This window comes from Kryptolebias marmoratus, linkage group LG7 (genome assembly GCF_001649575.2).
Source record: "Kryptolebias marmoratus isolate JLee-2015 linkage group LG7, ASM164957v2, whole genome shotgun sequence".
Lineage (NCBI taxonomy): Eukaryota > Metazoa > Chordata > Actinopteri > Cyprinodontiformes > Rivulidae > Kryptolebias > Kryptolebias marmoratus.
The window spans coordinates 14,195,254-14,209,013 of record NC_051436.1 but is presented as its reverse complement, the minus strand read 5'-3'; the positions used below and the strand labels follow the sequence as shown (position 1 = coordinate 14,209,013).

At 41.1% G+C, this 13,760-nt stretch overlaps 1 protein-coding gene across 2 annotated transcripts in view; it reads left to right on the top strand.

The window, feature by feature from the left end:
- Window positions 1-13,760, top strand: part of si:ch211-168d1.3 (ras and Rab interactor 2) — a 42,666-nt gene that overhangs the window by 20,548 nt on the left and 8,358 nt on the right. For both annotated transcript variants that reach the window (XM_037976363.1, XM_017438235.3), the window contains 7 exons: window positions 96-187; window positions 3,391-3,572; window positions 3,703-3,987; window positions 4,116-4,653; window positions 10,571-10,879; window positions 11,359-11,490; window positions 12,422-12,591. In XM_037976363.1, the coding sequence (XP_037832291.1) occupies window positions 96-187; window positions 3,391-3,572; window positions 3,703-3,987; window positions 4,116-4,653; window positions 10,571-10,879; window positions 11,359-11,490; window positions 12,422-12,591 (1,708 nt within the window). The remainder of the gene's footprint in view (window positions 1-95; window positions 188-3,390; window positions 3,573-3,702; window positions 3,988-4,115; window positions 4,654-10,570; window positions 10,880-11,358; window positions 11,491-12,421; window positions 12,592-13,760) is intronic.

Genomic DNA, 13,760 nt, shown 5'->3' with positions numbered 1-13,760 from the left:
AGCACATAAAATGTTTATATACATATACTTTACATCTGTATATTGTGGGGTTAAACAAATACTTATGTGTTTGTGTATTTTTTAAATATTTCCAGGGACGTGTTACCGTTTCCTCTTCAGCTGCCAGAGGCCATTGCAAGAGCCACAACACACAGACAGCTGGAGACCATCTCACACATGGGACAAGGTAAGTCATGAGTGAATCAGTCAAATAAAAAAGATGATCCCAGGTAGGGAACCTTGCCTCAGACAGGGATGGGCATTTTAAGTAAAAACACTCTTTGCATTTGTCAGTTTTCTTTTAAACATTCATCCACACTGCTGGGATAAACTAATGAAACTGAGGCTTCAGGTGGGGAGACTTGCTGCTGCTTATTCTACTGGCTGAGGATCTTTATATTCTTTCATTTTCACCAGTCCTGTGGATCAATGTGGAGGGTGGGTATTCCCACAGCAAAGCTGAGCTCACCTGTGACCTTAGGTTCCACTTTATAATCCTTTCAAAATAAAGTACAATGACAGAAACAGATCCTGGGATGCTTCAATTTGTTTTTCTTTTCTTTTTTTTTTAAATTATTTTATCAAAACTAAGTTGCTAAGTTTTGTATTTTAGCCAACTGTTGCAAAATATCTCTTGAACCACTGGAAATATTTTAATGAAACTCTCAGTCAGTAATCACTGGATGTAGATCTAAAAGTAAAAAAGGTTTGGGGTCAACCTATTTCAACATGGCTGCCACTGATCCTAGGAAACACAAAATGGCTATAACTTACTTTTACATGTACTAAGCTAGAATTTGGTGTGGTAGTAGCTTAGAGTCATCCTCAACACATACTTTGAGCTCTATCAGATCGCACAAGATCTAAATATTGAGGGAAAATATGCATTATAATATTTTCAAGGTTTGACCAAACTAGCTTTAACTCTGTAGTTTCTCAGCCTAAGATGATTTCAGTTTGAAGTTCTGGCGTGAAAGGCAGCGGGCGATATGCATTCCTTTAAGGATCACTAAACTTCAATTCTGAATAAATTTTCATAAAATAGTGAAGACAGTTGTGTATTGACCAAAATAATTCAGCAATTAGGCTAATGCATTTATTGATGGTTACACATTTCATTTTCACAAATATCCAAATTAAAATAGCCCATTTCATATTTTTTGTACTTCTTTTACTTTGCATGTCATCTAAATTGCACTGTTTCCACAAAAGAATTAAAGAACATTAGCATTTCTATTGTGAGAAAGGCAGCTAATGAGTGAAGTAGGGACTGCCAGTTTGCTTCTATTTTAACACAGGAACATGTGCTGCTGTATTGCAGTAGCAAAGAGCGAGGTGTGACTTTGTAATGGCTAAAAGTGATAACCAGACGCTGCGTTATTATGGTTCTTTGGCTTGCAGTGAACATACAGTTGGTGTTGATTTCATACTTTTATTTTCATCTTTGGTTTTCAAGCAAATCAAGTATCTTAAAGACGAGCTTTAATTATTTTTCTTTATTTTGCATAAATGTTGCACTGTTGGATTATTGTTTTAAATTTCAAATGTTAGTTAAAAGTAAACCCAGTAACTCCCTCCCATCCACTTTGATGCTAATGGTTGTTAGCTCTCAACACCAAACACACAAAAGTAAACTATAGTTGTCTTGGAAATTTTATGCACAATTCACATAGATTTAATGAGCAACTGTGGCCTTTTAATGTCCTCTGGCATGTAAAAACAGCTTTTAATTTACTATGTTACTGTTGGTATTTTTTGTTGTTGTTGCTTCAGGCAGCATTTAATCACATTTACCACTCAAACAAAAATGAATTTTCACATCCAAACTAAATTTAGAAATGCATCTCACAATGAGCAGATAATGAATATAATGAGCAGGTGTTCTGCCGAGGATCTTTGCTGTTCACTGACAAATTTTAAATCCAACTACAGAAGCAAATTTGTCTTCCTATTATATGTCTTCCTATTGGATATTGCTAAGTATTCTAGATACTTTATATCTTTTGATTAGGTCACTTTATAAAGATTATAAACAGGTATTATTTTACCTGTTAAAATTAGCCATTTGAACAACCTTATAGAGGCCAAAAGTTAAAAATGATGTACCATGATTATGAATGTTGAGTTCAATTAAGGCCTTAGAGTTCCAGAGGAACCTGCTTGAAGTCAGACTGTCCACCAGGGTTATGAAAACTTGCTTGCTTGTTAAGACAGCATAGACAATGTTGTGCCTCCTCTGTTCAATTGCCGCCTTAGAGATAACTAAGAACCATAAATATCATAATTATACCTAGTAAAAGAGACACAGATTGCAAAACTGTCTGAAACATGTTAAACTGCATTATAAATGTTGTCTTTGAGTCCTTTCTTAAATTATGACCACAACATCCAGTTTATTACTGGCAAGATGATCAAGCTAATGGCTAGTCCGAGCAGAGTCGAGCCCAAAGTGGATTACTGCTGTCTTAAAACAACAACAATCTTGAAAATTTCATAACACTTCATAAGAACACTGTTCTATAAACCACACCATCAATTTTACATTATTCAGGTACTCAGACAGAAATATTTGGATATTCTTGCAGGAATTCCCCCATGCTGCACCTGAAGTGCTACAGCTAGCTGCTATTGCTGCCCCAGAATTCTATATAAATAACTGTGTACTGTGAAACTGACCGTGATGGAAGTGTTTATAAGATGGCACTAACATGAACCGCCATGACATTTTTTCGAAATTGGAGTTGTTTTAAGATGGTGGCAGTCCATTTTCATCTTGGTCTCGTTTGGACTAGCTTTTAGCTCGTCAGTCTGGTCAGAATTAAATTCATCTTTCCCTACACTGAGGTAATTCAAAGAACTATCTACAACAGGTACAATAATATTATTCATAACCTTTCCACAGAAACCCACTTTAACAGACTTGAACTGTCCCTTTTTGGTTGCAGTTTAGATCTTAGAGAAGTTAACCTCTTATAGAGTTTGTAGTTTCCTTTTAGAGTCTCATCAGTATGTTTAGACCGACCTCACTAATCACTTTGAATAATATGTGTCCAAACAATTGAACTGTCTTGTACTGAGACATTTATCTAACTGTGAACGATGCAAACCATCATGAAGTTCTTACATCATTGTTTAGAGCTGACAGTAATAATAGTTATGTGCCCTTTATAATAGAGTGTTTTACTGTAGAATTTGAATTAATTATTAGGCGACTGCTCAGTAAAACTGCAAATATCACCAAAAACAAAGACCCTCCCTCTTTTGCTGAAGGCATTGTCTCTTGCAGTCTTCTACTGTAGACTGGTTAATGGGCATTTACATAATTATCAACCCTTTCATTAAAAACGCTACTATCTAAGCCCCCTTTCTGGCTGCTGGATTTTCTCCTAGACTTCTGGAGTTCACCGAGCACTGTAGACATCCAAAATGGACCGTTGGGGCTTGATGCATCAACCAGCGGTGGTCAGGCTCAAATGGGGGCGAATCCGGAGCGATGTTCTCCGATGACCCAATGCAGACAAGGCAAAATCTGCTTCATCAACCCACTCTTTCTCCAACTGGAGGTTTGCAAGGTCAGTGATAAACAACTCTCTCTCTCATTACTTTTAAAGACTTCTCTTCAGTTTATCTAGTTTTAAATGTCAAGTGGTTATAACCGTCAGTATGCGTTCACCTTGTATTTTATTTCTTTCCACTTTACAGCAGCCACAACACACAAACAACAGTGCCTCCAACAAACGGAACCGCTTCAAGCGTAGTATGCGGCTCCGGCTCTCGGAGTCCTCCATGAATCTGTCCCTCGAGGGAGTTGGATCCTACTCGCCTTCCCCGTCAGTGGACCAACCCGGAGGATCAGAGGGGCTGCACAAGGCCAGCGCCAACCCACAGAGGAGAGTTCACGCAGGGGCTGGAGTATTAAGGAGAACCCCTGCTGTATCGCCTGGTTCGGCAGAGGAAGATGACATGATGTCTGCATATGTGCCACAGGTAAGCCTTTAGGGTCTTTCGCTGGCTTTCGAGCCATGCCTGTACTGACATAAATATGTGAGCACATAGTTCTTTTTTCAAATGAGATTACAGGATATACACCAAAAATAAAATCTATGTTGTTGTAGACATCTGCGCCTGTGGACGAACCACCGAAGTTCCAACAGGAGATGGGAATCGAAGGAACAGTTCTGGCCTTGGACCGCCGACCGGCTCCGTCTCTGGCTGAGCTGGACAGCAGCAGCTCCTTCAGCAGCATGGACGAGGACAATGACTCAGACACGGAGCAAGAATTCATGGCCCCAGCCCCAGACGTGTACCAGCGACCGCCGCTCATTCGCTCTCGAGGCCGCGGCGGGATGCACCGCATGAGTGAAGCTTTTGTTTGCTTTTTTGCTCCTGACAAGCGCCTGACTCGACTGGTGGAGGAACTGTCCCGAGACAGACGCTCAGTCTTTGGATGTATGATTCAGGACTTCCTCCTGGAGCAGAGAGAGGTGCTCAAATCACTGGCCTCCTCTTCGGCGTCTTCTTCGTCATCACGCGTGACGTCCGTGCATCTTCTGCAGAGTCTGCGCCTTTTTTTGTCGCAGGCAAAGTGCTGCTTGCTGGACAGCAGAGAGCTGGAGCCTCCCATTGAAACCCTAGTGCCCGAAAACGAGAAAGGTAAACAAACTGGAACCCTTAGACTTGTTTAAACTTTTTTGTTTGTTTAACTTTATTTATTGTATTTATTTATTTTTTGCAGGTACTAATTTAAAACACAGGTTTTAAAGGGATGCTCTCTCAAATATAATCTGTAGTCAATACATTATCAGCTGTAACATCAGTCATAGAGCACGGAGTATGGAGAAAAAGGCAAAAATCTTCATCCATGCTAGGCTAATGGCTAGCCATAAAGATCCTGTTCTTTATCGTTTTTCAAGTTGATAAAACAAGTATATTCAATTCTGTTTATTAAACAACTTTATTGTCCATAGCATTTCATGAAATGTACACTTGTCTTTGGCGTCTGGCTCATAAATATACATAAAACCAATTAAAACTGTAATGAATAAAAACTTAAAGCATTGTTATAACAGTAAAACCCTCTAAATGCATGGTAAATTAAAAAACTTAAAAACATTTCAGCGGGCAATGGTTATTTTGCTATGTAAAAGCTACGTGAGTCGACAAAAGGAATAAAATAACATAAATAAATAAAGAATTACCTGTAGTGTATCTTTAGTTTTTAATCAGGAAAAATGTCTCTTACGTTTACCTGGAGGGGCGGGACTTAAAAACGGTACTGCAGCCAACCAGTAGGGTGCGCTTATCCATGGTGGCCTCAACTTCTGTCTTCTGGTCCTGTCTTTAGTTATAATACATCTCCATGGTGCTGAGGCTGCTGGATGTTTCAGTCTGCCTGATCAGCACGTCTAGTCAGTGCAAAAGTTTACTCAACTCCCAACGGACTGATACACTCACAGACTCAGCACCATCAGCATAAATGGTATGGTCTATCTACAATATGCTCACCACATATACATTCACAGACATTGTTCAGTTTCAAAAACCACTGCAGCAAATCAGCATTGAGCAACAAACAAGTGAAGCCAGCAGAACACAATTAATTTCAGTTCAAATGTTAGGCTATTTACAGTGAGAAGAAGTGTATTGTGTAAGTGCAATTTAAAGTTTACTTTGATTTTCAAATTAGTTTCAGAATATTCAACCAGCATTGAACATTCTGTAACTCAGAACTCCACTCTGGGCTTTACCTCAGTGGGCACCATTATCTCTGTCAGTTCAAACAGTTCCTCCATTCAGCAAACGAAAGAGGAGGTTCCTGCTCCAAGATTTACCTTGGATGATCCAACACAGCCATACAGGGAAAACACTCCAGTGAAGCTTCTTTTGTTTGCATCTTAGTAAGCGGTGGTAACAAAAAGCAGAGTACCCAAAGTACCATGAAGCTATCAGTGGCTCAGCGGTCTCCAGTAACGGATGCCAGTGGTAGTTTCAACACTGCAGACAGTAGCATAAAGCCAGGAGAACTTCTCGGGTTCTGGGAAGTTTCCACTCCAAAATACAGGATGTAATCTTTCACCACTGTCACCAGCCAGCCAACCAACTCTAAAACCAGCTCACGGCACCGAAGACCTTTTTATAAATTACTTCCTGGTTTTACTTGCTTGTTGTGGGGGCTCCCAGAAGTTTCTAGCTTGAAGGGTGTAGTAATAGTTGACAGTCCCCATCACAAACTCTGAGCACTAATAGAGCACCCTTTTTTAAAACTTTAGAACTTTAGCATGCAAGGCAGCAGGAAATATGGATTCCTGCAAGAAATGTTGCTTTTTAACATTTTAAAGGAATTCAAAGTTTCACTAAATGATATGTGATTAAATGAAGGTTTCTGTGCAAGATTACAGTCTAAGCCCAACATGATAAACCTTTTAAATGTATCATTTGCATGCTTAATTATGCTTAAAGAAGGCGATTAGGAGGAAAACACAGTAGTCTTAGAAAACAGTGATTCAGCTGACACATTGCCAGAGGACGGAGGGCTATGGAAACAGCCTTTTCTGAAAACCAGTGGGCCGCCTGGTCTCCAATGAAAAGCTCAGTCAACACAAAGTAGTTTGTACAGAGTGATGGGAGCTCATATTGTCTTTGATATTAAAAAAAAAAACAGCCCCGTCTAATGTGGCAGCACTCACAATCTATCTCATTCAAAGTATGATTCGTCCCAATATTGTAAAAACATTGCAAGGTCTTACTTTGCAAGAAATGTCAGATCTTTTGACACAGTCCTGTGCGTAGGCTTTCCTCTCTCTTTTTCCTTTTTTTCTGAACTGCTTTGTGTGTATCTAAGTGTGTGCTTGCAAGTGTGTGTGTATTTTTTGTATAAACATGTGATGACGAACGATGGTTGCCTGGCTGTACTGAAGCTTCGGGGCGAGAGAGAGAGAGCGGTCAGTCGCTACCTTCCGTTCTCCCTTCCTTCTTTCCTTCCTTTCTTGCGCTGCGATTCTGATTTATCTCTTGTTGCGTCGGTGGGAGGCATTTGCATTTTTTTTTCTCCCCCTCGTTTATCATAAAAAGATATCAGAGTCCCACGCTCACTTGAAAAGCTGCACGATTCACGGGAGGGTGGGAGGTAGACATAGAAAACGGCAGGTTACTTGGAAAATGTAATCAGTTACAGGTCTGTGAGTAACAGCTAAAAAAAGTCTGCTTTTTAAAGAGCTGACAGTGGGCAGCAGGGCTGTAATCACATTACATGTGATGTGTTACTTTACAACGCTGGTAAACAAGAGGGAGCGAGTGTGGAATGATTGATCACAGGGGGGACTCAGTGAGGTGGATATGGATGTGGGGGATTATACAGGAGGGAAACATGAAGGAGGGGGAGGAGGAAATTAATGATGAGTGGAAAATATTGAGTCAGGACTGCCCACTGCCTGCAGGAGAATTACCGAGAGTGTTTCTACGTGTGAGAGCACGCGTGCACGGGTGCTGCACATGAACATGTGTATTATATACTGCAGCTTTGCCTGGCCAAAGAGAAAAAAAGTATATATTTGTTGTAGCTGCAACAATATAATTTATCTTTCAAGTCAATGTGATATTTTAGGAAATGTGCTTTCATCAGTCATGGGGTGGCATTTACCTCTTTTTTGACTGTGTGGCACAAACCAAGATGAGCTGAAAGATCCGAACACAGGACCAGAAAGCTGGTAGTGAGCACCAAAACCCTTAATTATTAGGAAACATAACTTAGGATAATGTTTCACCAGGCTGTGACTGTTAGAGACTAGTTGGCAACCCATAATTGCAAGAAAATAGGCTTTATTTTTTGTTTTTGTTGCAATCTCACTGAATTCCAAATGTTTGCGACAATCATCTAAGTTTTAAAAACCCCGGCCTGTTTTTGTGTATGATAGGTATTGTATACAATACCTATCATAGGTATTGTATACAATACCTATCATACCCAGCTCAGGCTGCTGTGTACCCACCTTGACAGCAGCATTTGAGTTTATGATTTAATGTACAGGAGTAGACTTTAGAAATCAAGACAAGCAGATTTGAACCAGTTTTTTTGATGAGGTTTTCAGACCTGGACATTCAGGCTGCAGCTGTGGATGGTTTCTGTCATAAGAGGAAAGGTCTTCTGGTGCATATTTTGAATGCAGCGGTGTTTTTATTACATGTGGTAGGTCGTGGAGGATTTTGAGAAGGCACTAAAGTTACGTACCAAAGTTGTGGTGGTTTGTCATCATAACGGATGCATATCGGGGTCCATGGTGGAGCGCGGGGGAGATTGGTGCCCAAGCCTACCAGCTTAGTTTGAATTTGAATCAGGACTTGCTCCAGCTGTGATCAGGATATCTCAGAGATGTGGAAAATAGTGAGTACTAAGAGCCTTGTCATGATTGCCTTTACACTGAAGCAAGTTGTCGCAACCAAGCCATGTTCCAATAAACTGTGCAGGGTCCTTATCCTGTTTGAAGTTTGCCTAGGGGAGCTGCAAAAGCAGGATAAACTAAATTAAACAAGATATAACATAAACTGATTCTAAGGGCCTGCTAGATTGTCAAGTAAATGATGAGGAATTAGCAGAGAACAACAAAAACCTTTAAGTGTAAATGTATATATCATACACTGAGGACTAATTAACACTGGACAGGTGTGAAACTTCAGAAACAAGGACCATGTGTGCATCAAACACACCATGGGACAAATAAGAGAACAGGACTTGAAACAAAAATAGAAATAAAAATTCTGAAACACAACCCAACACGCTAATATTCTCAGATTGTGACGTTGGATCGTGGGAATCATGATATGAGTAGCCTAAAATAATCTGATGACACACAGCAGAGGGAAACTCCCAAAAAGCTCTGTGAACAAAAAAAAAAGCCTTCAAAACTCACCTTGAAGTAAATAAATGATTTCTGAAAAACAAATGAAGTAATGATGAGTTCCTGGGGTGAAAATAACCTACTGGGTAAATCACCCTCTACTGAGAGGTCCAGGTAAATGAGCATTTGAGTTTATGCCAGTTCTTGTCTAGTTTGTTCACCCTGCTGTATTAAAAGAGAGGATAAAGACTCATACGGATTATACTGTAATAACCCCAGATTTAAAAGCACACCTGGCTGACAAATCCTGCGGTGGGCAAACAAACAACCTTGTGCAATCTAGTCTACAACACTTCACTCCATCAGAAATGTGTCTTACTAATTCAACTTGTTGAGGCCACTGGATTATATCACAAAAAGCCTTCTTGAATGTACCTCATCTAACCCAATATATTCCATATATTGGTGAACGGAGTTTACATTACTGTTACAGAAGTATCAGATTTATAAATTTAAGGCTTTTTCATAAAACAGTTCCGCAGAAATGGCCACACAGACCAGTCCATCTTTAAGCTGCTTCTGGCTGTTCATAAATCACAGATGGAGCCGACCACGTCCCGCACAGACATGAGCTTTCAGAAATGAAGCGAGCAGTGCTGAACCAGAAGAGGTGTGGAGCAGTGTTTTTACGTGTTGCACTAGGCATTAAATGTGTGACAGATGTCTTTGTCATAACATCCTCAAAACTTGTTTTTCATGTTCAGCTCAAAAAGCAAGAAGTTCATGAATTTCATTTGCTAACAATATACTGCTAGTTTAAAAAAAAAGAATCAAGAGTTCTCCTCTGAAATTAATTTGTTCTATGTTGTTTAGACTTTGAAATTCCATGGCTGGGTGGTCGCAGTAAGCATATGTCATCATTAATCTTCCCTCAATAATAAAACTGTTTGTTGTTTAATCCTATGACCCGGTGGTCGTACAGATCCTACGTCGTCACCTCATCACATTATTGGGTCACAAAGCTGGCTTACCTTTTCACATGTTGACCGTTTCACCTCCGTTACTACCTCACTTTGGGGCACAAAGACATCAGGGGTGGGTTGTCTTCAACCCCTCTCACCATGACAGAGCCAAGAAAAGAGGACCAATCCTTCCAATGTTGTAGCGACCCACGTTGGCCTTACTGCTGGCATCGTGGCATGGGGACCCATAGGATTAGACTTCAGATCACCTCTGGTAGTGATACTGGGGCCCCTGACCACACAATGCTGTGTCAGTACATCCTGTGTCTGCATGTCTTACCCCTCCTCAAACACCACCTCGCTAGTTTTTCAACAAGACAACACCTGTCCACACACAACACATGTGTCTATAAACTCCTTGTGTCATGTTGAGGTCCTCTTGTGGTTAGCCAGTTCACCCAGCCTTTCTTCGAAGAAACACAGGAGAAGATACAACAGCTGCATGGCTCCATTCAATAGAGGATTTCCACTTAGATCCAGGGCCTGAAGAGGTGCCACACCTCACTGACATGGGGCCAGCAGCATGCCTGTACTGCCAACTCCATTATTTAACTGATCTGATATTGTGATCATTACACTACAGTCAAATTGCCTTTCACCGCCTGCAGTTCCATATCTCTTCCACTACTCCTTCTGATTACTTAATGTCTTTGTTCAGTCGTGTCTCAGTCCCAGGTTCCCCAAAACAGTAAAACACTCCCTCTCTCTTCGCAGACCTGGCACTGGAGCGGGCCATGTTCTCCTGCATCCTCAGGCCTCTGAGGAGCCGCCTTGACAAAGCCCTGATGGCTTTGCACAGCCAGGACGGCTCCACTCAGCGCCTCACGCAGAACATGCTCCGTCTGAAAGGCGAGGCAACCATGGAGCGACTCGGGGTGCGGACGGGGGTCCCTGATAGCCGGGGGGTGGAGCGGGTGAAGCAGAAGCTGACTCTGATGCAGAGGACGCATTCACCGATTGACAAGGTGCTCCTGCTGCTACAAGTGTGCAAGCTGGTGCAGAAGGCGATGGGGACCTTACACGGTGAGACTGCTGCTTGTTTAAACAGGTTACAATGGAGCCTTTAGAACCAAGTTACATGTTGGTTTTGACAAACTTGGTTTTAATTTTTCATTCTCACATTCTACGTTTACTGTTGAAAATTTAGATGCAACTTTGGTATTTTAAACACATGAATTAAATACAGCAAATTAATAGCCTAACTCAGGGGTCTCCAATCCTGGTCCTTGAGGGCCACTATCCTGCATGTGTTACTTGTTTCTCTGCTCCAACACACCTGATTCAGTGGTTAAATCACCTCTTCTTGTTCTGCAGAAGCCTGTTAATCACCCATTGATTCAAATCAGGTGTGCTGGAGCAGAGAAACAAGTGAAACATGCAGGATAGTGGCCCTCCAGGACCAGGATTGGAAACCACTGGCCTAACTCAAATGATCAACAGTAAAGCAAACAGTAAAGCTTATGTTTTACTGTTATTTTGTTCTTGTATTTGTTTTTTTTTAGGCCAGGAAGTTAGCTGGGATGACTTCCTTCCATCCTTATCTTATGTGATAGTGGAATGCAACAGGCCTCACACCCTGATCGAAGTGGAGTACATGATGGAGCTGCTAGAACCCTCCTGGCTCGGTGGAGAAGGTACTACCTACACTCTAAGTGTTACCTGCTGAAATACGGGCTGTTCTGATCTGTGTTGTGTTTATTTCTGTCTTGGTTACCTGGTTCTCGCTTGGTTTGTTAAACTAATGGCAAACTGTCTTGGTCTTCTGTAGTAAAAACATTGTTAATAAGTTAAATAAATTGTTCTTATAAAGTACAATTAAAACAACAGCCTTCGATCATAGAGTCATACATAAATACATTTTACATACGCTCATAAGCATGAATGTATTATTGTGGGGTTATTAATTTGGTTTTTTTAATGATTGAATTTAACAATCCTTTGTTTAAGCTAGAATGATTATACAACAGCCTTTCTGGGTGGAGTTTGCATATTCTCCCTGTGCTCACATGGGTTTACTCCGGGTACTCCGGTCTCCTCCCACAGACCAAAAACATGCATGTTAGGTTTATTGGTAACTCTTAAATGACCCCTTGGTGTGAATGGTGAATGGTTGTTTGTCTCTATGTGTCCCTGCGATGGACTTGTGACCTGTCCAAGGTGTCCCCTGCCTCTCGCACAGTGACTGCTGGAGACAGACACCAGCTCCCCGCGACCCGGAATGGAGAAGCAGGAAAAGAAGATGGATGGATGGATGGATGGATGGATGGATGGATGGATTATTCAACATGCAACTTCCTTGTTTAGAGGAATCCACAATAAATTCAAACTTGTGCACCTATTTCTAAAGTCATTGCAGTTATATTCTGAATCATCATTCCACCCTAAAAAAAATTATTTAAAAACAGTAAGTGTTTCTAAAGTAGTGGCAGCTGGTTCTATAATCTATTTTTCCTCAAAAATACAACACTACTTTAACTGCTTGTCAGATCCTGTTTGTTTTATATGTGGTATTGTACATAGTGGTTATTTTTTTCCCCCTCCTACGTCTTTTTTTGTTGCCTCCAGGTGGCTACTACCTGACCAGTGTGTACGCTAGCCTGAGTCTGATCCAGAACCTGGAACAGGGGCAGCGATTCTCCGGCTGTCTGACACCACCAGTCCAGGACGCCCTGAAGGAGTGGAGCTGCAGACGAAGCCTGGAGGCCCAGAAACAAAAGGATAATCAGCAGAGCCAAGTAGGCACCGACCGGTTTGAGTTTAAGGCTGTTAGCGTTACACGTGTGTTTGTTGTGGAGGAGTTCCTTCTGTAGCTGTCAGACAAACTTGCTCATTGAAATGTGGGAAGTTGTCTGTTTATGCAGTGAGGCATTTCCATGAGCTGTTTTCAGCAGGAGTTAATGGATGAAGAATGTCAAAACTAATTTAAGTGCTTGCATCAGACAGATTTGAGCAAAGGCAGCAAAATGCTGAAGTTGAACAGTTTTCTAAAAGAGATCTTTAGTATTATTAAGCTCTTGCACTGGTAAAAGGTTGGGAAAGGAACAAAGCACAGATTTTACCCCGAACAAGGCCATTTTCTTCTACAGGAAACTTGTGCAGGACCTAAACTGCCTGAAATGCCTTTTTTGTTGTTAAAGGGATTGTTCAGATCTTTTAAAGTGGGATTTTGTGGAAAGGTTATATTAATAATTATTATCTTACCTGTTGTAGATAGCTCTTTGAATGACCTCAGTTTGGAGTTTTAAAGTTTAGAACTAACAGCTAAGTTAGTGAGACCAAGACCAAAGTGGATTGCTGCCATCTTAAAACAACTTTAATATCAAAAATTTAAAAGCGGCTCATACAAACACTGTTTTATAAACTTTTACACTGCGATCAGTTTTGCATCACGTAGTCATTCCAGCTGAAATATCACAATAGTCCTGCTTAGGCTAGCATTAGCTCATCTTCTCTAGGAGAACTTCTGTCTGATAACCCAACCTGATAATGTCATATCTGCTGCAGGTAAGACATTTGTTACCAACAACAACTCCACAGAACACGACTCAAAACTAACTCTTTAAGCCTGTCAGGTTTTTGGAGCAGTTGGTTCACCATCATGGTTCCAGCTTCATTTTAAAGCACGTTAATGTCACAGCTCCACCTGTTCCTGCCACGCCTCTTGCTTCCAGTCATGCCACAGCCAAGTAATTTTCCACTCATCCACAGTTCAAGCCACGCCCATATTATCATGCCCAAGTAATCACAGTTATCTGTTTCACCTGTTCTGGTCCCCATAAATACCCACAGCTCCCAGTACTCTTCGCCAGATTATTGAAAGCCTCACAGCGAGTAAATGTCCAGCGTTCATGTCTTGTTCATGCCTGATCTCGACCCTTGCCTGTTTTTTGACCACCGACTTTTG